At 36.8% G+C, this 25,902-nt stretch overlaps 1 protein-coding gene across 2 annotated transcripts in view; it reads right to left on the reverse strand.

Moving 5' to 3' along the window:
* Positions 1–25,902, reverse strand: part of UBE2E2 (ubiquitin conjugating enzyme E2 E2) — a 357,299-nt gene that overhangs the window by 127,434 nt on the left and 203,963 nt on the right. Inside the window, exon 4 of one of the 2 annotated variants that reach the window (XM_045791660.2) lies at positions 994–1,123. The exons of the other annotated variant lie outside the window; for it this stretch is intronic. Coding sequence (XP_045647616.1) covers positions 994–1,123 — 130 coding nt within the window. The remainder of the gene's footprint in view (positions 1–993; positions 1,124–25,902) is intronic. 2 annotated transcript variants of the gene reach the window in all.

The raw sequence follows: 25,902 nt of genomic DNA on the forward strand, positions 1-25,902 counted from the left end.
TACACATATAGTTAATTTGTAATTTCAGTAACCTACCTACCAGAACCAAACTTTAAAACTTATAAGTACTGCATTATAATGAGTAAGTGCTAAATTTAATGTTTGGGTAATAGCACTGCAAACACTATAGTAATGTAAGATAATTTATAGTCTCATTAAAAAGGAATAATAAAACGGAAAAGTTATTTTAATGTGTATAATTACTTCTACATATATAGTGAAGTTGCAAATTAAAACATGTAAAGAAGAAAATAAAGCTGGGATATTTAAATTGATATTACTTCATAATTTTAAGATTGAATAAATTTTCCTAATATCATAAAGTAATTAAAGCTACTGAAGGGCAATATGGGTGAATAAATTTTGAAGTGAGAATTTTTAATTAAAGTATTTTCTTACTATTAGAGAATCATATTTACAATAATCAATATAATGCAAGGAAAAATCTTCTAGGTTAATAAAGAAATAGAGGTAAAGCAGTACATCCGTAGAACTGTTCAAAGAGGCTACACATCTGAGGCACACAGCATTAAATGTGGGCATTCACCGTCCACTTTAGTAGCCACTAGTCGTATGTAGAGACTTAAATTTAAATTAGTTAAAATTAAATAAAATTAAAAATTAAATTCTTTGGTTGCACTATTTTTCAAGTACTCAGTACCAACATGTGGTTAGTGGCTACTGTACTGGAAAGTGCACATACAGAACATTTCCACCACTGCAGAAAGTTCTGTTGAATAGTACTGCTTACTCTATACAAGGAACAAATTGACTAATCACACCTTAGTCCTAACCAATAGCCTGAATCTCTTATCCAAACAAGTTCTTTCTATTAAACTTGCAAAAATGAAGCAAAAAAGTAAAAGGAGGTTTATATCTCCTTTTCTGAATGTTTAAGAGAAACAGGAAGAGGTTCTGGCCAATTCTCACAGACGAATGGCCACTAAGAAATGGAAAAATTGCTGAGGTCCTCAAAGCCATTGCTGTACTCACGTGGCAGGGTAGCAGTGGGCTCAGTGGCCAGAAGGACTCCTCTTCAGGGGTACATTTCCTCACTAGGGGAGGGGTCCCCATGTGGGGCCTTCGCACTGGTGGGACCTTCCCCATTATGGGGCTGGGGTTCCTGCCAGTGAAAAATGGGAAATTTCATTGTTAGCCAACTTTGAATCTTTCCCTTTTTGAGATATTAAAAACACTGCTTACTGGATTATTTAGTCAATTCAAAACAGGGTTATATGAGATAAACTCTTAGAATTGATTAACCATGATGAGTGACTGATTCTACCTGCCCCTCAGACTCCCAGGAAACACGACCTGCAGCATTATTGGAACTAGTAGAATCTTACTTGGATCTAGTCACATACTGAGAAGATTAGATTGAACCGGTAATGGTTTTCCCAATCAAGGTTAAAAAACTGTCTTTTAATTATCAGTAATGGGCAGTGGTGAAAAGAGCAAATACAATCAGATGTAACATAAACCTTACAAAGTTCTACAGCTCCTCATTTTCACCTCATCCAAACTTCCAAAATTAGAGTTGAAAACGGGAAGCAAATGTTTGAATTCTATCCACTTACTTCTCCTGACCATTCTGTGACTTGGTATTATTTAATGGTGAAAAATACTCAATAGTGATCAATGGTCTTTGAAATGGTCAAAAGAAACAGGGACCTGCTGAGTTTTTTGTTTTTTTTTTTCCAAACAAATTTTAAGAAATCCATGTAAGCAGTTTGTGGATATCTAAAAACGTGGCTAACAATAAAAATCCCCCATGAACCCTTTCATTCATAAATGTTTTCTACTTGTTCAAGATGAGCACTTTCATTGTTTTAGTGACAACATACACAATTGTAACAATATTTTTGCTGACATTTCGAGCTCTGTAATCATTACTCTAGATTCCTTCAGTTTAAACTCTTTTTGCCAATGTATTGTGTAATGGCATACCTTTGGGCAGGAAGGTAACGGGCCCAATTCAATAGAACACTATGGACCTTCCTAGAAGATGGGTAATATCACACTTCTAAAAAGCACTGAAAAGACTGGAAAATGTAAGTTTGTGGTGAACTCTTGAGAAGATGCAGGAGGAAGTAAACCCAAGGGGTTGAATGACCCGAATGACACTGAATGACACTATTTTCCCACCAGATACCACAGATCCTGGTTCTGCTGGACTTACTTTCCTAATCTTGTGAGTTGCAGCTTTAGCTCCTAATCACTTATAATTACCTGTGCTGCCAGACAATAATTTAGAGGTCAGGTTATTACAAATTGCACTTCTCTGTCTATACTATACTGAGGATGGGGATGGAGAAAGGAAGCAGCAGCAAGAAAAGATATTTTGTACAAAATTAGACAATACAGGTGAATATAAATTATAAACCTTGAAATTCACAACAGAAATGCATTTCAGATAGTTAGAAGATATTTAGAATCCAACTACTTAATGTCACCTGTTAAGTCTGAATATTTTCCACAAGAAAACTAATATTGTTCTTGATAAGTTTTCTATCAGAATCTGTATGGGAGGCCATGCATAAAAAATATTAATTTAGTAAACTATTCCTAATTGCATTCAAAATCTTAATGATAGTAGGTAAATTAGGTTTTTAGCTGCTGTGGGACAAAGTGACATAAAAATTGAAATTTTGACACAATCAGTGTGAAAAGCAGTTCCAGACTATATGGTCAAACAGAAACACTGCCAAAGATATAAATATGAAGTTCTACATTAAATATCAAAGGTAGGCATGCCTTTCAGGAGCTGACAAAATTTTCTAGGAAGGGGACTGAAATGCTTCATGACTAGAGCTTCATTCTGAAAAGATTATGAGGTCAGTGACCCAGATAGACTCAAATTAAATTCGACTCAATTGTCTATCCAGAAACACCCTAATATTCACAGACAAAAATTTCTTTACAATGGCTTATCCATCAGGAAAAAAAACTGCCTTAAAGAGAATGATTTTTAAAAACAGAAACTTATTCTTCCGAACATTTGTTTAATATTCACTTTGCTATATAATCAAAGTTTTTCTGTAACCTTTCTTTGGAGTCATAAGATTCAAGAACAGAACAGCAATGTCTAAAACTATATATAATGCTCTCTTGCAAATTCTAAGATAAAATTATAAAACATATTACCACAGGACAGCTGAATCTGTCAGATGTGGTGGTGGTGGTAGCTTCCCCCATCCCCAAGGTATCTGGTGGAGAGCGCCTCTCCTCACCACACCTCATATCCAGTGCATGGCTGTTCTGGCTGTTTTGGAACGCCTCTTTCTAATTCACACAAAATGCCATATATGTTAATGGAGGACCTGAAGACAACTGTATAATACCCGATTTCATTCACTGTAAAATTATGATGCACTATTATTTTATGGACCATTAAGAAAAAAATTGCCAAATTAAGTGATTTCTTAAAACATAAAAATTATTTTATACTTATTGAATGGGCTCTCATGATAAGTACAATGGTGATATATAATAATATCACTGGAGCACAAATAAAAAGACTATGTGAGCAAAAAAAAATTATTACTAAAGCTTCTTCACATTCAGATTTCAAGTATTCTGCATCACTTTTCAGCTCAGAGATGACTTTTTCCCACAAAACACAGTATTGTGTGTCATCAAGAGCATTGTTGATGCAGTGTATTTTGAAATGTTCCTCCACTTCTGCCTCTGGAAATTTCTTCCAAGCTGCTGACTCTTTTTGCAAGCGTTTTTGTGCACAGGCTATAACAACTAACTCACAACAGCTAGCTGGCTAAAAGAAACATACGAGAAATGTTAAAATATGGGGGCGGGGGGAGAAGCTTTCTAGAATTGCTCTGCTCCAGTAATAGTGCTCCTGAAAAGTTAAGGTAAATGCTTCTCTTTCACCTTCTGTCATCCATCCAACAACTCGTTCCTCAAAAAGTAATGATCTCCTAATATATGAGACAGATACTAAACTAGGGATAGAGCAGTGTACAAAGGAGGTAATGATACTACCCTTAAGGAACTTATGAACAGGTTAGCATTCATTTAAAAACATAGAAAATTTATATAAAACTACAATTATTGTAATATTACATAGAAGAGGCACGTGGTACAAAAATAAGGTATGCTAATCTGACCTTGTCAAGGAGGTCAGATAATACCTAGGCAAAGGGAGGAGAAAGAAATAGGTCAGGCAGAGAAAAGAACAAGTGTAAGGCAGGAGAGACCAAGGAAATTTTTTACATGGATAATTGTACTGGGGAAAGGAAAATTCCAGACTTTTTGAGGACTATCACATCAGAATTCCAAATTATACCAATATTGGGTAATCTGAAATGCTACTATGTTCCTCTGATTACAATGGTTAGAACAGAGCTGAGTAAACCCTTGAAACTTTCTCCCACAACTCTATCTGCAGTCTACATAGTAAATCAAAAGCAACACCTTGTACTGGGAAGAACTGCAGAGATTAGCACCACTATCAAAGACATAAAGACAGAGGAATGGTGGTCCTTAATCACATCCCCTTTCTATACTTATAATGACCCTGCAGAAAAAAAAACAGATGATGGATCATTATAAGCTTACACTGGTGGATGTCCCAGTAACAGTTGCCATGTTAAATAAGACATAATACAGCTTCTGGCATGTGGTACTCAGCGATTTATGTAGTGAATGCTTTCTTCTCAGAACCCATCAGTAGGGAGGATCTAAAGCAGATTCCTGGTAGAGACAGACAGGATACTACCCTGGCCCCAGAGCAATGGTAACTCTCTGCATCTCCTCAAAATTTAGTTTGCATGGACCTGGATCATCTTCACATTCCACAGAACGTGATTCTAATCCATTATACTGATGACAACATACTAACTGGATCTGGTGAGCAAGAAATGGAAAGAATCCTGGGTGACCTAATAAAACACACACACCAGACACCTCACGAAAATTAAGAGATACTGTACACTGCTTAGGTTTTTAAGAGGTCTAGGGCTCTGGGGCATGCTGAGAACTTCCTCTCTAAGGTAAAGAACATGTTGCTTCTCTCAACGCATGCTGTTAAGAAAAAGGTAGACCTCTTCGGATTCTGGAGACCACATATTCCATACTTTATAATATTGTTTTGACTTGTTTATCAGAGACTCAGTGTTTCAAGAGTTTCAAGAGTGACCAAGAGCTATAGGAAAGACTTCTGCAGCAGGTCCAGGCTACGATGCATCTATGCCAGTGGACCTGATGGTGCAAGACCTATCCCTGATAAATAAGATGGCTGTGGAGTCTCTGGCAAGTGCCAAAAGAGAAGTCACAATGCAGAACCCTGGGGGTTCTGTGAAAGAAAACAACTGTCTGTTTAAAAAACAGCTCTTGTATGTTATAGGGCCCTAGCAGAATTTTCATCCTAATGATGACAACGACAAATGACCCTGTGACTGGAAGTACTCACTGAGACATAAAGTTAGGTGGGCACGGAAACAACCTGCCATAGGATGGAAATGACTTATTTGGGATTAGGCCCAAGTACGCTCAGAAAGCATGAGTAAACTATATTCACAAGTAACCCAGACTCCCATATGATGAATATCTCTTTCTTTCATGACCAACTGATGGGGAAAAAAAGGAATTCAGAAGTAACCAAAAATGTACTACTGCTACACTGCAGTCTTATTCAGGAGTGGACATAAAAGGGCTGTGGTAAAGGAAGTCTGGCCAGTGAGAACAGCCAGAGCAGTACATCTGGCCATCCATTTCAAATGGAGGGAGAAATGGCCTGAACTAGATACATTTGGACTCATGGGCAGTAGCAAATGGCTTAACTGTTGATCAGGGGCCTAGAACACAACAGTGCAAGACGATATGATAAGGAAATCTGGGAAAGATGGACTAGGCACAAATAAGGTGCATTTTTATATCTCACATTAATGCCCATCAGGAAGCATCCACCAAAATGTCAATATGTGTGTTGTCAAATGTCAACAAAAGGTAGACAGGATGAGTCATTCTATGGCTGTCAGCCAGCCTCCCACTTAGGCCACCAAAGAGTTGACACAATGGGTACATGAATAGAGTAGCTAAGGTGCTTCTGCTCAGCAATGCTGAAAAAAGTTAATGCTATTGCTAAATGCTTTAACCTGCCAGCAAAAGATACTGATGTCAAGCTCTCAATAGGACATAATTACTCAAGACGAGTCAATCACTTGGTATAAGATTGAGTACATGGAAGGGGGCAATGATTTGTTTTTACCAAAATTAATACTGGATATGAGTTTTGTTTCTAGCTCCCAATACTTTTGCTACCACCACTATCCCAAGGTTTATTAAATAAGTGATCCATCAATATGATATCCCACGAAACACTAGTTTAGGCCATGGACCCATTTTATAATAAAGAAACGTGACAGTGGGTACATAACCTTAGAATCCACTGGTCTAACCATGACTCCATCCACAAAGAAACAGCAGGCCCCACAGACAGGTAGAGTAGCCTATTAAAAAGTCAGCTAAAGAGATATCTTAAAGATAACTTCTAATTCCAGAATGTGGTATACACATTGAAGCAATGCTTTCAATGTATGGTCTGTTACCAATAGCAATGCTTTCAATGTATGGTCTGTTACCAATAGCAATGCTTTCAATGTATGGTCTGTTACCAATAGCTAGAATACTTAGATGTGGGAACCAAAGGATAAAAGTAGCATTAGCCTCTGTCATCATCATTCCCAGTGACACACTTACAGAATTTGTGTTTCCCATCCATGCAATTTTAGTATTTGCCAAGTTAGAAGTCCTGATTCCCAGGCAGGTTTGGGGAGGTGATTGTTTCATCCAGGGGACACATAAGAATTACATAAATATAAAGTTTGCACTACCTCCTGGTCACTGTGGGCTTCTCATGGCTGTACACCAGTAGAAAAAAGGGAGTCAGGTTACTGTGGGGAATATTCAAATGATTATCATGAGAAGCAAAGACTATGACTATAAGGTGAGGGAGGGAAAAATATGCCCAGAACCCGGGGGATTTCATCAAAATATTTCTTGGTGCTTCCATGGCTAGTGGTAACAGTAAATGGGAAATTCTAGCATGACTCAACAAGAACGAGGCAACTAAGGGCTCAGACATTTGAGGGAAGAAGTTCTGGGTCACCTCAGCAGGCAAGCAACTCAAATCAGGGAAAAAATTTGCCACTGATGAAGAAAATACAGACTTAGGGTAATAGAAGGAGATGATGAGTATCACAGTTTCAGGCTCACCTGAGGCAGCAGGAACTGCAGCTAGTTTCTCTAATTCTCTTGCCTTAAGTTTTTTGCCACATGATTAAAGCAAGGCTTCACCTTAGAAGGGACTCAGTTACTGATTAAAGTTCAATCACCAATCTCAGGGAAGAAGTTAGGCCCTATGTTGTAATATGGAAGCTAGGTGTAATGTAGGGTATGAGTGATCTGAGGGGTAAAAGGGGTATATTACACTGGACACCTTTTCTGTACCACTTTAGACTCTCTAAATCTCACTTGTGTCTTATTTCAGCTGTTTCATCAGTACTAACTTCACAAAGGTATAATCTGACAGTGCCTTGTCTCATGCCTGTGGGCACCTCTTGCCTCTCACTCCAAGGCCTCTCAGTTGACATAGCTTTGGATCCCCACTTGCACATCACCCATTAATGACTGCAGGTGTGGGGAAGTTAATATATGGTAAGGAAAATTCTGACCAACAAGAACTAGTGGAAAAATTCTTCCTCCTTTCTCCTAGCACAATGCACAGTGTTAAGACACAGTTTATATAATTTCACAGGGTATGATCCTACAGGACTGGGCAGTGGACGGCAACTCAATAGCTTATCCATATACTGGCTCTCTCTCCTACCAAACTACATTCTTGTACCTCTACTTCTTGGGATATAGCCCCTAACAAAGTAACAACACATAGCCCTCTGCTTCAGACTCTCCTTTCTGGGGAAGCTAAACTAAGGCAAACCTCAAATTACGTGGTGTTTTTATGATGTCCAGGAGGTTATTCCTCTAGTGCTCAGAGGTGGTAAGTGGTAACCACAGGAAGAGAAGAGATCACTCAGAGAGGGAGACAGAGTGAGAGAAGAGGACCTACGAACTGACCCATGAATGGCCACGAGGAAGGTAATGGTTAGAAAAGAAGACTGCAGATTGGTGGGAAAGGTGGTAGAAAACTAGAAAGTACTGTTATTGCGAGGGAGTTTAGCAAGGCATACAGATAATACACATCTAAGGAGCTGTTGCTGTGTTATTACTAAATTTGGTTAGATCCTGACTGCTGTGCATATTTGATATAATACATTATCAAAGAAAATTAAATAATATGCAAACAGAAGTGTGGTGGAGGAAGTTTTTTCAAACCATATTCCTCTGAGGGGAAATCCCAGGCAGACTGAGCAAGAGTGGAGTAATCTGTAACCAGTAACCAGACCTCCTCCTCTGTGCCTCCCTGTAGGCAAACCGGTGGTAGCTGCAGACTGAAAAGAGGATGATCTGGTGGCTAAGCTATTAATTTATACAATTTAAGCTTTTAAAGATTTCTTTGGACAAAAAAAGCTCGGATATAAAAAATAAAAGACAAAAGGCTCATAAAACAAGCTTTTGAAAGGATACTGTAGAAAAAACTCAGAAAGCCCAGCACCCTGAGTAAGGCACTTCAGTTTAGTACACTTAAAACTATATTTCATAGCAAGTTTTTCTTCCTTACATTCAGGAACTCATAATAATTCATAAAAATGCTTTATATATCTTTATGAACACTTATGATCAGAAAATGAATCTCCCTTGATAGTTAGAATTTATCACAAGGCTAAAAGGTATGGAATAATGTCATCCTCTGTTATAAGAAGATACATAGTCCTTAATGTTTTTAAAAATTAATTGTATATGTCTATCAGTTACAGAATTGAATTTTTTAAAATTTAGAAATGTTTTGGTATTCTTTAGTTTGTTTGAACTTCTCTTTTAGTTTATTAATAAGTTCAGTGTAAAAAAAGAATCATTCTGATTTCACTCTGATTTCCTGTCCGTTTCATTCAGTATTCTTAGTCTTACTGAAATTAAGGTTTAATGAATGTAACGATACTCCAGGTTTTATTAAAATACACTTACGTTGTTCTTTCAATTTCTAGACAGGTTTTATTCTCATAACATGCTTTACATGGACCACATATAAATCTAAAATTATAATTAACAATATAAAAGTCAGGGAACTAAAATCTAAGTTTACAACAATATGAACACTGAGAAGCTTCAATTTAAATCACAAAGCAATGCTTTATAATTACATTCTTTAAGTTCTTAAATAAATATGAAATGTTCTTGAACATAAGTGTCACAGCAATTGTAAATATAAGTGTTTCAAAGGACCCCAGTGGAGAGTTTTATTTTCTGTCACTGCTTTTGGTAATTAAAAAACATGACATATTTTAAATCTTTAGCTCATAATAATGCCTCAAGCATTGTACAGTTAACAACTGCTTTTCAAAAATAATAACATAAAGCAACACTGAATACATTATAACTTCAAAATAAGAAGAATCAATGATACTTATCGGCTATGTTGGGGGACCTGCTCTAGCCACATAAGCATTAGAATCAAGCCGGTGGGATCTTCTAATGAGATATGCTGCTTTAAAGTAACACAATCATTTGTCTCCCTACTGGGAAACAGTGGCATCAAGCTTTCCTTCTCCGATTTTCTGATTCATGCTCAAGTACATGGATGGTATTCCAACAATTCTAATTCGTTGACAGGCAAAACAACTGCCTGCCAACACCAGAGTGGATTTAGTTTTCATTTGATGCTTCAGGATAGCCAACTGATACAATACCAGGTCAAATAACTTCAGAGATTTTAAAGTCGGCCTAAAAACCCCAGCATCTGTACACTAGAGCTCAGTATCCAAATAGTCCATTCTCTCTTTAGAATTCTAAATAAAATGTCAGCAGCAAAGAGTTTTTATTTTGTTTTTAAAATTTTTTATTATGTTATGTTAGTCACCATACAGTACATCATTAGTTTTTGATGTAGCGTTCCATGATTCATTGAAGAGTTTTTAAAATAGCCTCTAGGTGTTTCAAATTTCCTATGCTTGTTTCAGCAGACTACTGAACTGCCTAACATTAAGTAAGTCACTGAGGATCTAAATATCCAGCTATACTGCTGGGAATCAACAAGAACCAGTTCTAGGAAGAGTAGGAAAGGAACTTGGGGGGACAAAGTGGTAGGAAATGTTTTCAGAACACTCCCTTCCCCTTTTAAAAAATCTAAGTCAAGCAATAACTCAACTCTTCATGGTTACTTAAAATCTGGAAGCTATTCTACTAAGAGTAAAATTTATTAGTATACAAATCAACTAGACTGAAATGTTTACATTGATCTTTATTTTATCTTTTATCTCAGGATCTTGCCTAATATTAGGCTCTATTTTGCAAAGCTCTGACAGAATCGTTCGGTTGGTATGATCTATGACCACTTCCTAACAAAAAATACAGTTTTCTTTTTAAAAAATTGTTACTATTACTATTATTATTTTAAAGTAAGCTCTACCTCCAACATGGGCTTGAACTCACGACCCCACGATCAAGAGTCATATGCTCTACAGACTGAGCCAGCCAAGTGCCCCAGTTTTCTCTTTCGGTGCTAAAATATTTCTGTTCACAAGGCATGATCCTTGGTTTGTTCATATTCTGAGGTGTAAATGGTATCATAAAGATAATGCAGGTCATTATTTCACATATATTTATTTTAAAAACTATAAGAATTTCTAGTATTAATAAATATAGCTTTTCTGCTTTCACTGGAGGCTCATTCAGATAAAAGGTTGAGATCAGGTAGGTTTCAAGGTCATGGAAGCTTAGACTGTGCAGGTTAAACACAAATTGGACTAATCATTGAGAGAACAATGGTACTTGAGTTATATATCTGGATTGTGGAATGAGGTGGGCAATACAATGCATTTTGGCTGAAAGTATTACTCTACTAAAACACAGTAAAATGAAACTGCACCTTCCCATTTTTAAAAGGTGGTGTCGGGATACCTGGGTGCCTCAGTCAGTTAAATGTCTGACTCTTGATTTCTTTTTTCTTTCTTTCTTCCTTTTTTTTTTTTTTTTTTAAGATTTTTATTTGTTCATTTAACAGAGAGAGAGACAGCCAGCGAAAGAGGGAACACAGACAGGGGGAGTGGGAGAGGAAGAAGCAGGCTCCCAGTGGAAGAGCCTGATATGGGGCTCGATCCCAGAACGCCAGGATCACACCCTGAGCCGAAGGCAGACGCTTAACGACTGAGCCACCCAGGCGTCCCTGACTCTTGATTTCGACTCAGGTCATGATCTCAGGGTTGTGAGATCGAGCCCCAGGTTGGGCTTCATGCTCGGCATGGAGTCTGCTTGAGATTCTCTCTCTCCCTCTCCCTCTCCCTCTGCCCCTCCTTACTGTGCGCGCATGCTCTCTCTAAAATAAATAAATAAATCTTAAAAAAAAAAAAGGTGGTGTCATGATGGGGGTTCCAAACTGCTTGAGGAGTGAGGTGGAGACAGCTGTTAAGAGGCTAGGATGGAGAATGTTCATTTTTAAGAGTGAGTATAATTCATTCCAGATCTGAGATTCCCTCTCAAAATCTCTAGGGAATTAGAGGCTTTGGGCAGCTAGCCAAACCTAGGACTCACTGAAAATTCTAATTTCATTTCCCAGATCTACCTTAATCCAAACATTTATCCATAGGAATCCCCAGCATAATTTCAGGGTTCAGACTTGGAAGGGAGGGGTGTCTCTGAGTTTGGCAGTATCTCCTGGCACAGTACCTCCTGGCTATGACATACACTCTGTATCCCTTTAGTTCTTAGATTCTTGGCATCTGCCAAGTAACAATATACGATGATGACCAGTCAGTAAGGAATTCAGGTGCATGGCTGCCTTCTGCAGTATACAGGAGGGGACAGAGTCTCCTGTTTTTCCCAGAAGTATCCTATAAAAATAACAGGTTGTTTTTTCTCTTTTTAAAAATCACATAAAAAAACGCAAAACATCATAAATTCAATGTCAAGAAATAGAAATTGATCAACCTACTTGTAAGTGTTATTGAGTACCTATTCCAAATCTCATACTCTACTTGGTGATAAAAATAATCTGACAATCAATTATTCAGGGACAAACCTAATAATATTCATGTTTTCCTTAAAATAAAGACAAAAATAGCTAACCATCATGTGGTATGGTGAGTATTCAAACATGCTTGCAAGAAAATACAAACCTTACAAAAATACTGAGATGTGGTTGTTAGAAAATCTGTAACTATGGTTGTAAATCTGACAATATAAACCTGCAGTCATTCTGAGTCTTTTATGGTTTCAATGTGAGCATAGGTGAAACCAAATATTTCAATTTATGAACTATGTTAAATTTCATCTTTCCATTTACATGTGGGATGGGCTACATGCACAATTATCTAACTTCATAAATATTTCAAGAATATATCAAGTTCGTGATACATAAAATAAAAGGAAAAGGAAAAATTTAATACTTTAAATATTACTCAAGTAAAGAGTACATGACTAAGAGCTGAATGACTACCTGTCACCAACTGCCTATCACTCTGCTATAAAATTTACTTAGTACCAACTAATAAAAGATCACAACTGTATAACTACAAAAAGTGTCTGACACATAAAGTCGAGAAGATTTGCCCCTTTTAATTCAAACCTTTTCATACTTAGATTCAAGGAATTTGTAATACCAGAGAAAAGACAGAAATGTGTTATCTAATTTTAAGTACTACTCTCCTGCCAATCTTTTGTTTAAACCTTCCACAGGCTCCTAAATGTCTACAGAATAAGGCCCATGTTCTAGTTGGGGGACCCTAAATTCTCCATAATTTGGAAGCTCTCACTTCAGTGTCATTTCCTCTTGCTATGGAATGAGGGAACCTACTCTCCCTTCCATGTGAATTCCAGAACCTTTCTAACTCTGTACTTCTACCTGTCTTCTTTCTCTTCTTTCTTTTTCTTTCTCTCTCTCTCTCCCCTTCCCTCCCTCTCTCTCTCTTTCTTCCCAGTCTGGGGCTTGAACTCACAACTCCAAGATCAAGAGTCACATGCTTTACCAACTACGCCAGCTAGGCGCCCTTCTACCCTATGTTCTTTCTGAAGCCTGCATGGAACACTTTTCTTGCTTCTTTCTACTCATTCAAGTCCCATCTGAATCAATATTAGATGCTTTTAGGGAACATATAGATTCATGTTTGTGCTCCCACAATCTTAGCACAGAGACTGACTGGCATGAAATGATGTTCTTTAAATTTCTGTTGAATTAAATAGACTATAGCCAACTTAAGTCCCCAGTAATAGTCTGTCCCCCATTGCTCCAACTGGACCATTTCAGCAACTGATCTTTGGAGTCACTGTGTTTATACTGCATCCACTGTCCATGCTGACAGTTAAACTTGTTGATTTCATGGCATGTCTCTGAGTTTTTCTTATATTGATCAACTATAGCGTTTATGGGTTATACTTCTTTTGCCCTTAATGATAATGATGATGATTAGAAATGGACTGTGTTTACTAAGTGTTCACTACATGCCATGAACTCTTACAATTGTAATTAGCACTTTACATGTACAGTTGCACTTGGCTCTCAAAACAACCCAGTCTATCATAATATTCCCATTTTATAGATTACTAAACTATGGCACAGAGAAATTAAATATCTTGGAAAAATCACACAGGTAGTAAGAGGATGACCTGGGAGCCACTATGCATGAATAGTCATAAGGGTCAGTTTTAAGTAGAATGGTCAAAGAGGTCCTCTCCTTATAGATAACACTTGGGAAGAGACCTGAAAGAGAAAGAGCCAGACATGAAGGAAGAGTGCTTCAGGGCAAGTAATAGCAAGGAGAAATGCCTCAAGATGGCGTAGTGGATAAGCAGAAATAAGTCCAGTGTTGGTTCAAGCCAAGTGGAGAGGAAAATCGCAGAAGATGAGGCTGCAAAGGTAGACAGAGACCAGCTCATGGATAGCCTGTGGGTCTGAATAAGAAGTTCCATGTGTACTGACTTACTTTAACATTTTACAGTCCTTATTTCTTACTCTCCATAGCAAGAGCCTCAATGGCAGAAACTATCCCTTATTTTTTTCACATCTCTTGCAGCAGCCAGCCCAAAGTATTATGTGAAGTACCCTGTAAAGAATCACCCAACTGAGATAAAGAATGGGGTATGTGTCACCACGTGCAGGAGTGGCTGAAAAGATCTAATGCAGGAGAAGCAACTGGAGAAACAGGGCATTCCAGACTTGTGGTATACAGTTGCATGACTGTGGAGGGAAAGTCAAAAAGTTCTTGTAACAACATAGAATATAGAGAAATGATTTTGTTTTGGGAAGGGGAGTTAGAGTTCTTGAAAGAAAAAAATTTCTGTGTAAGGAAGAAAACACTAAATCATGATACAATTACGACTTACACTCAGATTTCCTTTAAAAGGAAAACAAGTTCTCAAATTCTTTCCCAAATGAGAGTGCTCCAGTTTTTGTATGAGAATAAACAGATACTACAACATGTGAATTCATAAGAAAACAAGACTAAGAAATGCCCAGAGAAAAGGAAAAGTACTTAGCTACTTATAAAATGTTAACATGTGATCCTAGCAAGGGGAAGACATACCACTGAACAGTGGAATGAATATGGTCACTGAAATCAGAAAGTCCACAATTAGAATCCCATTTTAGTCACTGTTGGGGTAAGACCTAAACTTAAAGTTCAAAGTTATGCGATGCTTTGACATCTGGTAAAATCAGGAAGGCCTTGAATAGCCTAACCATAAGTTGCCCTTTCCACTCTGCTTCTGTGAATAAGGGCCGGTAACACTCCTTATCAAAGGGCTCAGGTGTAGTTTCTGCTTATCCCTAAGGAGCAGGTTTCAGTTCCCTGTCAGTTTGCAGAATTATTCATAACAGCCAATCACATTGTTCTGTGGAAACCAGGGGAGACACCATTCTCTTAATACTATAAAGCCTGCCTCTCACAGCCTCTGGTTGCTCACTCTATTTACAAGTGCAATTCCCATGTGACCTGCATGGACTGCAGGGTCTTCCTCCCTGAAGCTGTGAGTATATGTGTCTAATAAACAGCTGCCAATCTCATCTGACAAGTATCGGGTGTTGTGTGTTCAACCATCCCCACAACCCTGTCAGGAATCTTTTCCTCATCGAAGGGGTGAAGAGGTGATCAAAACAGCCACTTACTGGATGTGCGACTGGGGCCTTAGGCCAAGCCACTAAACGTTCATCTCCAAGCTTTTTATTTTGTAAAAATAGGATTAACAATATTTACCTTGAAGCTCATTGTGAGCACTGTGTCTAACAGCTATTATTGTGAATACTGTGTCTAGCAGTGCAGTGCTAGACCCATAGGTGATTCTAATGCCATCCCCACCCCATCACCTTCTCTGTACCCCCATGACTCTTCCTATGGATTTAAAATTTGGAAGTTAAAATTAATAACAACTGATTTAAAACTAATAGATGGCGATATAAATGACAGATTGGCCAGATTTGGTTTAAAAGCAATCTGGCTTATTTATTAGAAATAACATTTCAATTCCAGCTACCACAAAAAGAACTACAAAGAGAATTTTTCAAGTTTTTGGCAAATAATGAAAGTCGACATGAAACCAAGAATGCTTTCAAGATACTGAATAGTAGGTTCAATTGTGTTTTGCAAATCTTGATATGCAAATAATGCAGTAAAATTTAGTGATAAAAGGCCTTTTAATAAGCTAACGTTCTGTATGCAAATGATTTATTTTAAAGCAAATGAAAAAAACTGGTTGTTTCAGATAAGAGACAGGGGAAAAGTACAGCTAATAAAGCTTTACCTTGGGAGAACTTCCTTTTCTTCAGAGTTTTCTTCTTTATCACATCTCAATGTGTGTAAACACACACCCCAGTGTACCCATGTTTACTAAATTCAGTAGTACACCCTTATGCCTTTTGATTTTTATGTAATTACATAATTTATACAAGTTTGCATATTTATGTATTTGGAGAGGAGGAAGATTATAAAATATATATCTTATATACATTCATACTAAAATGAAATTTTAGAATTGTAATAAAAGAGTGGGGGATGAGACACAGGATACTGGAGACCCTTTTGGACACACATGGGGTGATCATTTTGGAGTATGTTTTTTGTACAAAGAATTTTCTGACTTTATATTTTGGCTAGTTTAGTAGAGCTGATGCACAATTATCTCATTTGGGGGATGCAAACTTTATTCTCTTCAGAATTCTAATTTGATATTGAAATATTACTTATTATTCTAAAGTCTGAGATAAACCATAATTTAGGTTATGTTGCTCGGTAAGCAACTGAATGCCATATTGAGACATTTTTTAATGTACCTTTTAAACATAGCTCCTTGGCTACCACATTCAATAAATATTTAAGCATGAGCTTAAAGTGGATTACTGTTAGCATGTTGTAAGAAAATTGCACAGTGATAAAGCTTGTAATAAAAATAAGCAGGACACCCACTGCTCTTACACTATAGTTAAGTGTATTAGCTGGTCTCCAAAGCATTAACTTTTACTCAAACAGCAGCAGTATTCTGTCCAATCTATTAGCTTCAGACAGTGCATACTAGCTGCAGGCTATTGGAAATCTTTATGTTTGTATGCTTAAAGAAAATGGCTTTCACAATATTATAAATAGTTAAATATAACACTGAGGATTTATCTTAAACACAAATGAGGGAAAAAAAGAAAAATTTCTTTTACAAACAAGGGAGCTTAAAAAATTTAACACTGTAGTCTATATGTATTTCCACACTTAAGATTTTGAAAAAAAAAAAAGCAAAACATGATTTGCTATGATTAACTTTTCTTAAGGGATATAAATTTATAAAAAGAGACCACCAATGGGCCAGATTTTTTACTTACTCTCATTCTGTCAAGTCTATTTTTCCCCTGAGCCAAATAGTTTGGGAGTATTAACCAAATACATAACTTAGCTCAGTATTTAATTTTTTTTTAAAGCCATGAAGACGAGCCAATTTCTTGATTCCTTAAAATTTCAAGGTATTTTCAACATTCAGAGATCACATATTGTGGTTAATTACAGCCAATAAGCTGTCATCAGCCTATATATAGGTTCGATCAATTTGTTTTCAAATTTTTTTAAACAACCAATTTACAGTGTCAAACAATGCTAAAAAATCAAATGCATTTACTGTTGACATTAGTCCAGATCATTCATTTGCATTAAAACAGTTTTAAAAAACCATACATCAAATAGGACTCCCGCTTCACATATGATAGGATTCAATCAGCTGATTTTCACCAGTTTTTCTTTTTTTAAGGTATAAACTCACAATGTTTTGTTTACTGTTATAAAGCTAGACTAGTTCTTTATAGAAGAGTAAATGAACAATAAAGTATTTTAGTTGCAGGTATACTCGTGAGAATGCAATTTTGTTTGGTACACTGCAGAATCTCAGGTGCCTGGAACAGTGCCTGGCATATAGGAAATGACACTCAATAATTACTTGTTCAAAGAATAACATGTAGGAACAAGTCCTTTTAATTTTTTTAAAAAACATTTTATTTATTTGAGAGAACGAGAGAGCGAGAGCATGAATTGGGGGAGGGACAGAGGGAGAAACAGATTCCCTGCTGAGTGGGGAGCCTGATGCAGGGCTCGATCCCAAGACCCCAAGATCATGACCTGAGCCAAAGGCAGATGCTTAACCGACTGAGCCGCCCAGGCGCCCCAGGTACAAGTCTTCTACCAAAAAGTTGTCTTTATTTTTTTGCTTCCATTAACATCACATAAACATTGAATATATATGAGTATAGGAATAGAGTACCTGTTAAAAGACATCAAAAGCTGAAAATGTCATGTTTAATATTTTCAGTTAAAGCATATTTAAGAATCTTTTTATCATGATAGCAAACAAATGTCTATTTTTATAGGATCACACATTTATTAATTTCATTATGAACTTCAAGAAAAAAGCAGAAATCTATATGTTACTGCTATCTGGAAATGAATATATATTAATCCAAATGAATATATGTAAACATATCCCTATAGGGTTGGGGTGGGAAGACTTTTTAAAGTATTTAAGTCAACCTTAATTGAATATGAAATATTCAAAATTGAGAAAACTACTACTACAGTGGGACATAACAGGAAGCACTATACTCAAGTATTAAACTTGTTGGAAAAAGAAAGTAAAGAGAAAAAAGAGAGCATATTAGGGTTGTAGAGGTTTACAGTGGCAATTTGTCAACGAAACGGTGTGGTACACTGCTACATGCAGTTACATGATAAAAGTCTTCTAAATACTATAAATAATCTCTTCAGATGTAAAAAAATATGCTTAAAGTCTAACGCCATATTCATTTTTAGAGATTTGAGTTTAAATGATAGAATTATTTGTTACAGTTTTTGGCTTTTTCTTTTATTCCACTTCTTAACTATTAAACATGAAGAGTGTTCATTCAAATAAACAGTAATTTGCACTTTATGGCACTTTTCAGCCCACAATCTTAAAGCATTAATTAATTAAGAAAAACTATTTCTCCTAAATTAGGGTAATCACAGAATTGAGAAAGGCAAAGACTGTTGCTTTTATTTCTCTACATACACTATTTTGACATTTGAAACTGCTTGTGATGAAATTACTGTATTGGATAAAACAAGAAATACTTTACAGAAATTACTGAAAAGCTGATTTTTGGGTATCGCCGCAGAACATTTATCCAAATCTTCTGGACTGAAACTTATACATTACCATATGATAATGATTAGTAGGGGTTACCTGTGTGTTTTTCAGTTATCAGATTTAAAGATGGTTTACATGAATTATTTGCTGGAGCTTAATTAGTAATGTACATCATCTTCTTCTGATTACTATTTATCAGCCTGAACTGCAGTATGTGGGCCAAGCTGGCCACATTCTTACTGAAAATATTTTGAATTAATTTTCATCCCTAAACACTAAGGCTTTATTTTCGTTAAGTATCACACAAACTGCATTTCCATTATGCCATAATTTATGATACAAAACAACCAAACTCAGGCCTCTAACCTTTGGCTGGCAGGGCTTAAGTAATTTAAATGGACACTGCCTGAGAAAAGGAAGGTTTTTCAATATACAGTGGTTAATGCAAATAAAGTTGTTTTCAAAAACTAAAAATCTGTTTATAGTCTTTTATCCTAATGGCAAAGCTCTGTTTTGTTTTTAAGAGGAGATCCAAAGATATGTCAGAAGTGACGATAAATCTGTAAATTCCATTATACAACTCTTAACATAGCTCTTTTAAAATATTATCTAGGAAAAGGACAAGAAAATTAATAGCTGATATATACCACAGCTCAAGAGAAATCAGGGAATTTTTAATGATTACAATCTATCCATACATAAGTGTACAATACTGTACTCATGACTCTTCCTAAGAGTAAAAAAAATTGGAGCCTTAACATTTCTTAAAAGAAAAGAGGAGATTTTAACAGGTAAATAACATGACAAAGAAAACTAGTACTAGCCTACACATCCAAAATTTTAAATCTAAGTTATGCTAATACCTTACACATATTGAGCTCACAAACAAAATTTGCTAACTTCCACATTGTAAAAATCAATCTCCCTCCATAAGGAACTCAATATACTACAAAAAAACATGAATCTTCAGTGCAGAGCAATGATTTTCAAGTGTTGCTCCTGTAGGTTATTTAAAAGACTTCTCCTGCGTCCCCTTCCTTTACTTAGAGAAGTAGGGGATGTATTAGTGAGGTTCAGCTTTGTATTCCTACTCCAAACAGAATAGTCCAGCTTTTACATATTCCATAGTTTTGGATCAGATTTTGTTTAAACAAAGGGTCCGTAGCTTAAAAAAAAAAGAAAATCCCAAACCAAAAAACATTGTAAACCAACTTACAAACCAATTACCTTCTCCTTTTTCTACTTTCCCCTGACCCACTGCCCCTTACATACACACATTCCCTACACTTCAGACACCTAACAGTACCACAAAATCAGTGAAAGACTGGAGGTCGAGGTGAGGAAGGGTTGAGGAAAGAAAAAGAAGAGATAGCATCGTTTTGAAACTAATGTTAAATGTTATCATCCTACCCAAGTGAATACGCATGGAACCTTACACATTTGAGAAAATTAAGAGGTAAGACTCCATATCAACAAAATCTGTTTTCAAGAACCATATATAAATAACAGTGTCACTTCAATACTTGAGGGGCTTCACTAACACATGTACTCTGTTTCTGCGTATCAGCAGAGTGGCAATGGTTAACAGTGAGGGTGAGGACACTAGAGTTTATAGAAAGACAGGTGAGCACTGTCATTTTCTCTGTTCATATATCCATTGTTGCTGATGGGAGTAACAAAAAAAATCCTATCTCTATAGATTATTTTCTTTCAGAAAACTTAATAGAAAACCCAATTCCATTAATGCAGTAAAAGAAAAGAATGGACAATGTTCTCAAATTGCTTCTTCAATGCCTCAAAAGTTCCTGGAAATATATTAACACTCTACTAGCACGTAAAACTCTCCAATTAATTCACAAAGCTCTATTAAACATCCTTTGCACAGTGTTTAGATAATATGTTTAATTCTTATAATGATTCAAAAATATATTGGCTAATATATCAAAACATCTTTTGAATACTTGGAATTCAGCTAGAAATTTTCTAGATGATTCATAAACTCTACACTCAGGGATTTTTCTTACCATCCCCCAGCCCCCCAAATGAGATTCTTTTTCAGACGTGAAGACAATTTTTTTTTAGTTTTAATACCAGATTTAGCTTTTCTATCCTTACACAAAGAAAAGGTTTATTCTTAAGGTAGTTTATTTGTGAGGGCAGAGACAGAGGAAGGAGAAATAGTAATAATCTGGAGAAAAAGATAAATCATTTACTAAAGTAGAATAAGTAGATTTAAAGTCTCATGTGAGAATATAATATATGGATGTGAAAGTTAAAATTTTTAAATAATGATAACTTTTTTTCATTAAAAGATAAAATTGGCATCTCAGGTCAGGATCTATTTGTTCTCTGCTACTCATCAATAATATCTATATGTTATGTGTAACATGAAAATAGAATGACAGAATCTTAATGAAAAGTTTCTTCATAGATTTCAAAGAAATGTTAAGCATAGTTAAGCAGTCTCTGTTAGTTAACTACTGGCTACGTTAGTGGAAACCTAGTAAAAGCAAGAACTTCTAGGACAGACCTCAGTTTGAATACTTTAGGTAAGTAATTTAACCTCTTGGAGCCTTATTTTTCTCACATATGTAAGGTGTGCTTATCCTGCAAGACTGTTGTGAGAATTATAAGTAATGTGTATAAAATATCCAGTGGAGTGCAGGTAGTAGGTTCTTAGTAAAGGTAACAAAATTAAAAGTCTCCTATAAATAATAGGAAAAATAAGAATACCACAAACTATGGAAAAATTATCATAACTTCAGAAAACATTAAAAAAGATAATTACACCATGACACAGAATTTTAAGCAATGCAATCCCAATGTTAGTTTAAGAGAAATTATAAACAAAGGATTCTTGACATGTGAGTTTAGCTGAGAAACTAGAAGGCTAGCTGGTGGCAACCATTCTCTTGGGCAGCTCGCTGCTTCTCCAGCTCCCCCTTTAGAGAAACTTTAAGGCCAGCATCTTTTAACTGCCCACTTGGCATCCCCACGTGGGCCTCCATCATATTAAACAAAACAAAGCAGAGACTCACCTTTCTGACATTTTCTTATCTTTTCAGTGGTACCAACATTCTTTAAGCCATATTGGCTCAAAATCTCAAAGTGTTTTCTTCTATCAAAGCCTGTCAAGATTTCCTTTGTCATATATCAAGCAACCACGTCAAAACTTTTCATTTCCATTCTCCAACCCCCAAATCCCTGTAAAGACATCAAATGGATTAATTTTCCTTACAGACGATTGGTCCTATCTCACTCCACTGCTGTAAAGCCTCCACTGTCTCTTTACTATCTTTTGCAGTTTCTTTGTGGGCTACCTGTAGCAGAATCACCCATATAGTTGTTAAGATGCACTGGCCAAATCTATACCCACTCAATAAAATGCTCTGACAATGGGATGCAGCGTTCCACAAACTTCCTATGTGGTTTTTACGTACACAGAAGCTTGTGAACAGCTAACTATAAAATAAATAAATATCGCCACCACTAAGAATAACAGCCAACATATTAAATGCTGAATGTGGGCTGAGCAGTGTTCTAAAGAGCTTTATAAGGATAAACTCATTTAATCTTCATGACAATCTTATGAAGTAGGTATTATCACCACTAGCATTTGAGACATGAAGAATAAGGAAGAGGAAAAGCTAAGTAACTTGCCCTGGGTTACACAGCTAGAAAGCGGTGGAAATAAGAATAGATTTCAGGCAGTCTGCACCCAGGGTCTATGTTTTTAAGCACTAAACAGACTAACTCAGGCTATCATCAAGGACCCTGAGTCTCAATAACCTTTCCAGAATGAATTCCTACAACTACCCAAGATGAATGTGTCCTTTCACCTATATAGATTCTCATTGTTTCACTGAGATCATCAGAAGCTCTAACTGAAACTGAGGTAAGTAAAGAGGTCATTCATTATGTTACTTATAATAAATCCAAGAGACCAGACTCCTGAGTACAGAATACATGGGCTCTGGCATCAAGTCTCTGCCTTCCTTCCTTCTTTGTGATGGCTTCGTCTTCCAGCTGGTAGCAAGACGGTTCTAAGATCTCCAATCTAATCCAAAGGATCTCTAATCCAGAGGAGGATGAGAGAGTACCACTTCCCATGTTCTCTTTTATAGAAGTGAGGAAAACATCTCTAGACCCCATATAGCAAAATGCCCCTCATGTCTCATTGCCCAGGCCAATCCACAAATGGGAAATATAATCATTATTAATGGTTTGGACTAATTACTAGGGTGGAATGGATATCAGGATCAACTGTTAGGACCACTATACTCATTTTTCTACACTGGGGTTCATACTGCAATCCTGTCTAGAGCATTTTCCCTTCTCCATTTCCTTCTTCTATGGTCTCCATTTTTCTGAACTTAGCTATGTTTTCCAACCTCATTACTCACCCTTCTTCCCTCCCTCCCTTCATCTATCCATCCAATATGTTTGTTGAGTGTCCAGAATGAGCCAAACAGTACTGAAGACCTGAATATATAATGGCAAGGTAGACAGACACAGTCCCTGTCCTCACGGGGTCATGTTCTGGCATGGTAACAGACGAAAGGCACAAAAGCAGACCAAGTAAGAGTAGCACTTGCAGGCTACAATAAGAGTTATAAATTGTAAAGGCAACCAACAGCAGGAGAAGGAGCTGTTTTAGCTATACGGATGTAAAGAAAGCTTCACTTTGTAGTGATATTTAAGCTAAGAACTACAGAGTAAGAAGGACACAAGAAGTGGGAGGGAATCAGAATGTGCAAGGTCCCCAAGATGGACCAAGAGGTCCTCAAAATGAATAAAAAGAGTGGGAGGATGAGGGCTGAGATGTGGATCATGTAGAGTCTTTGAAGGCATGGTAGGTAGTTTAGAGTTAGATTTTATTTCAAGCATTATCGGAAGTCAATAGAGACATAAAATCCCATTTACATTTTATTAAGATCATTTAGGCTACTCTGTAGATACTGGACTAAGCAGGGGTTGGGGAGGGTAAGAATGAAAGCAAGGAGAACAGAATGTTATAAGAGGAAACAAACTGATGATTTTATTTTGTAGGCGCCAATAGACAGAACTCCATGGCGAACAGCTTACGGGGATGAAGGAGAGGTAAAAATTGATTTCTAGAGTTCTGGTTTGAGCTACTAGGTGAATAATGTGCTAGTATGAGTTAAGAATAGATTGGGCGGTGCCTGGGTGGCTCAGCCGTTAAGCGTCTGCCTTTGGCTTGGGTCATGATCCCAGGGTCTTGGGATTGAGCCCCACATCTGGTTCCCCACTTGGCAGGAAGCCTGCTTCTCCCTCTCCCACTCCCCTTGCTTGTGTTCCCTCTCTCGCTGTGTCTCTCTGTCAAAGAAATAAATAAAATCTTTAAAAAAAAGAAAGAAAGAAAGAAAGGAAGGAAGGAAGGAAGGAAGGAAGGAAGGAAGAAAGAAAGAAAGAAAGAAAAGAAAGAAAGAAAGAAAGAAAGAAAGAAAGAAAGAAAGAAAGAAAGAAAGAAAGAAAGAAAGAAAAGACTGGGGGTGGGGATGAGAAGGTTGCAAACAAGAAGTCTGGAGAATAAAATCAACTACTCCCCTTGAACATGCAAAATTTGAGATGTTTGTGAGACATCCAAATGCAAGGTGAAGTAGGAAGTTGTACAGGTGGGTCTGGAGTTCAGGGGAGAGAACAGAGTTGGACATACACAATACACACACATATATTCAGAAGTCATCAGCATAAATAAATTATACTATGACAATCACGGTATGCAATTTAAAGATGATATGCTTAGATGTAGCTTTTTTGGCATTTATCCTGTCTGGCATTCTCTGAGTCTTCTGGATCTGTAGTTTGGTATCTGACATTAGTTCAGGAAAATTCTCAGTCATTATTAATTCAAATATTTCTTCTGTTCTTTTCTTTCTTTTTTCCTACAATTTTACCATTACATAAATGTTACACTTGTGGTAGCTGTCCCACAGTTCTTGGATACTGTGTTCTCTTTCCTCAGTCTTTGTTCTCTTTGTTTTTCCTTTTTGGAAGTTATTATTGACATATCATCAAGCTCAAAGATTCTTTCCTCAGCCATGTCCAGTCTACTAATGAGCCCACTAAAAGCATTCTTCATTTCTGTTTCAGTGTTTTTGATCTTTGGTATTTCTTTTTGATTCTTTCCTAGAATTTCCATTTCTCTGCTTACAATGCCCATGTTTTTGCATCCGGTCTTATTTTAGCCATTGGAATCCTTAGCATTTCAATCACAGTTTGTTTTAAATTCCCAGTCATAATGGTGATTTTTTGCTTCATAGCTGTAATGTGATGTACTGGGTAAAGCGAACTGTTTCAATAAATAGGCCTTTAGTAGTGCAGTGGTTAAGGTAAAGAGTTAGGGAAAGCATTCTACAGTTCTATGACTAGATCTCAATCTTTTAGTGAGCCTTTGCCTCTGAACTGTGGACTTTGTAAGGACTTCTCAGTTTTGCCCCCAACCTAGGTGGGATAATATAGCTAGAGTGGGCTGGAGTTGGGTATTTCCTTCCTCCAGGTCAGTTAGGCTCTGATAAACCCCCAATAGTTCAGGCTCTGGTAAAACAGTTTCTCTTGAGGGCAGCTCTTGTTATGAAGGACAGGATATTCTGGAGCATTTCAAATGGTTCTTTTCCTCTTCCCCTGCCAGAAGCAGAAGGGGTTTGCTGTGAGAACCTAGTCAAGCTCCTGGAGGTAAAACTGCGAAAGTGTACAGACCCCCTTTGACTGGCCCCCACTGGAGTTTTTAACTCAGACTTGTCCATTCTGAACCTCTAGAAATTCAGAGATTATAGTTTAGGTTCTCCTACTCCAGTACTGGTACCCACAGAAATTTCTACTTTAGTAAGTTGTGATTCTCTGTATTCACCCATCTGTTACTCCAGTTTTGGGGACAATGGTTTGCCCTGTGACCTCACTTTTCTGACAGATCTAAGGACATTATTGATTTTTCAGTTTCTTCAGCTTTTTGTTAGGACAGAGTGACAACTTACAAGCCCCTTACGTGCTGGACCAGAAACTGGAAGTCTCTTCATTTTTTAAATTATGAAGTTTAGAGACCAATGGGATTTTAGATACTATCTTGCTGAATGACCTCTTTACAAAGACAAGAAAGCATGGAGAGAGTAAAGTTAAATGGCTTGCCCAAGTACCAAGGGCTACATAACCAGAGCTATTTAAAGT

The sequence above is a fragment of the Ursus americanus genome, chromosome 20 (genome assembly GCF_024610735.1).
Source record: "Ursus americanus isolate L20-20 chromosome 20, mUrsAme1.1.p, whole genome shotgun sequence".
Classification (NCBI taxonomy): domain Eukaryota; kingdom Metazoa; phylum Chordata; class Mammalia; order Carnivora; family Ursidae; genus Ursus; species Ursus americanus.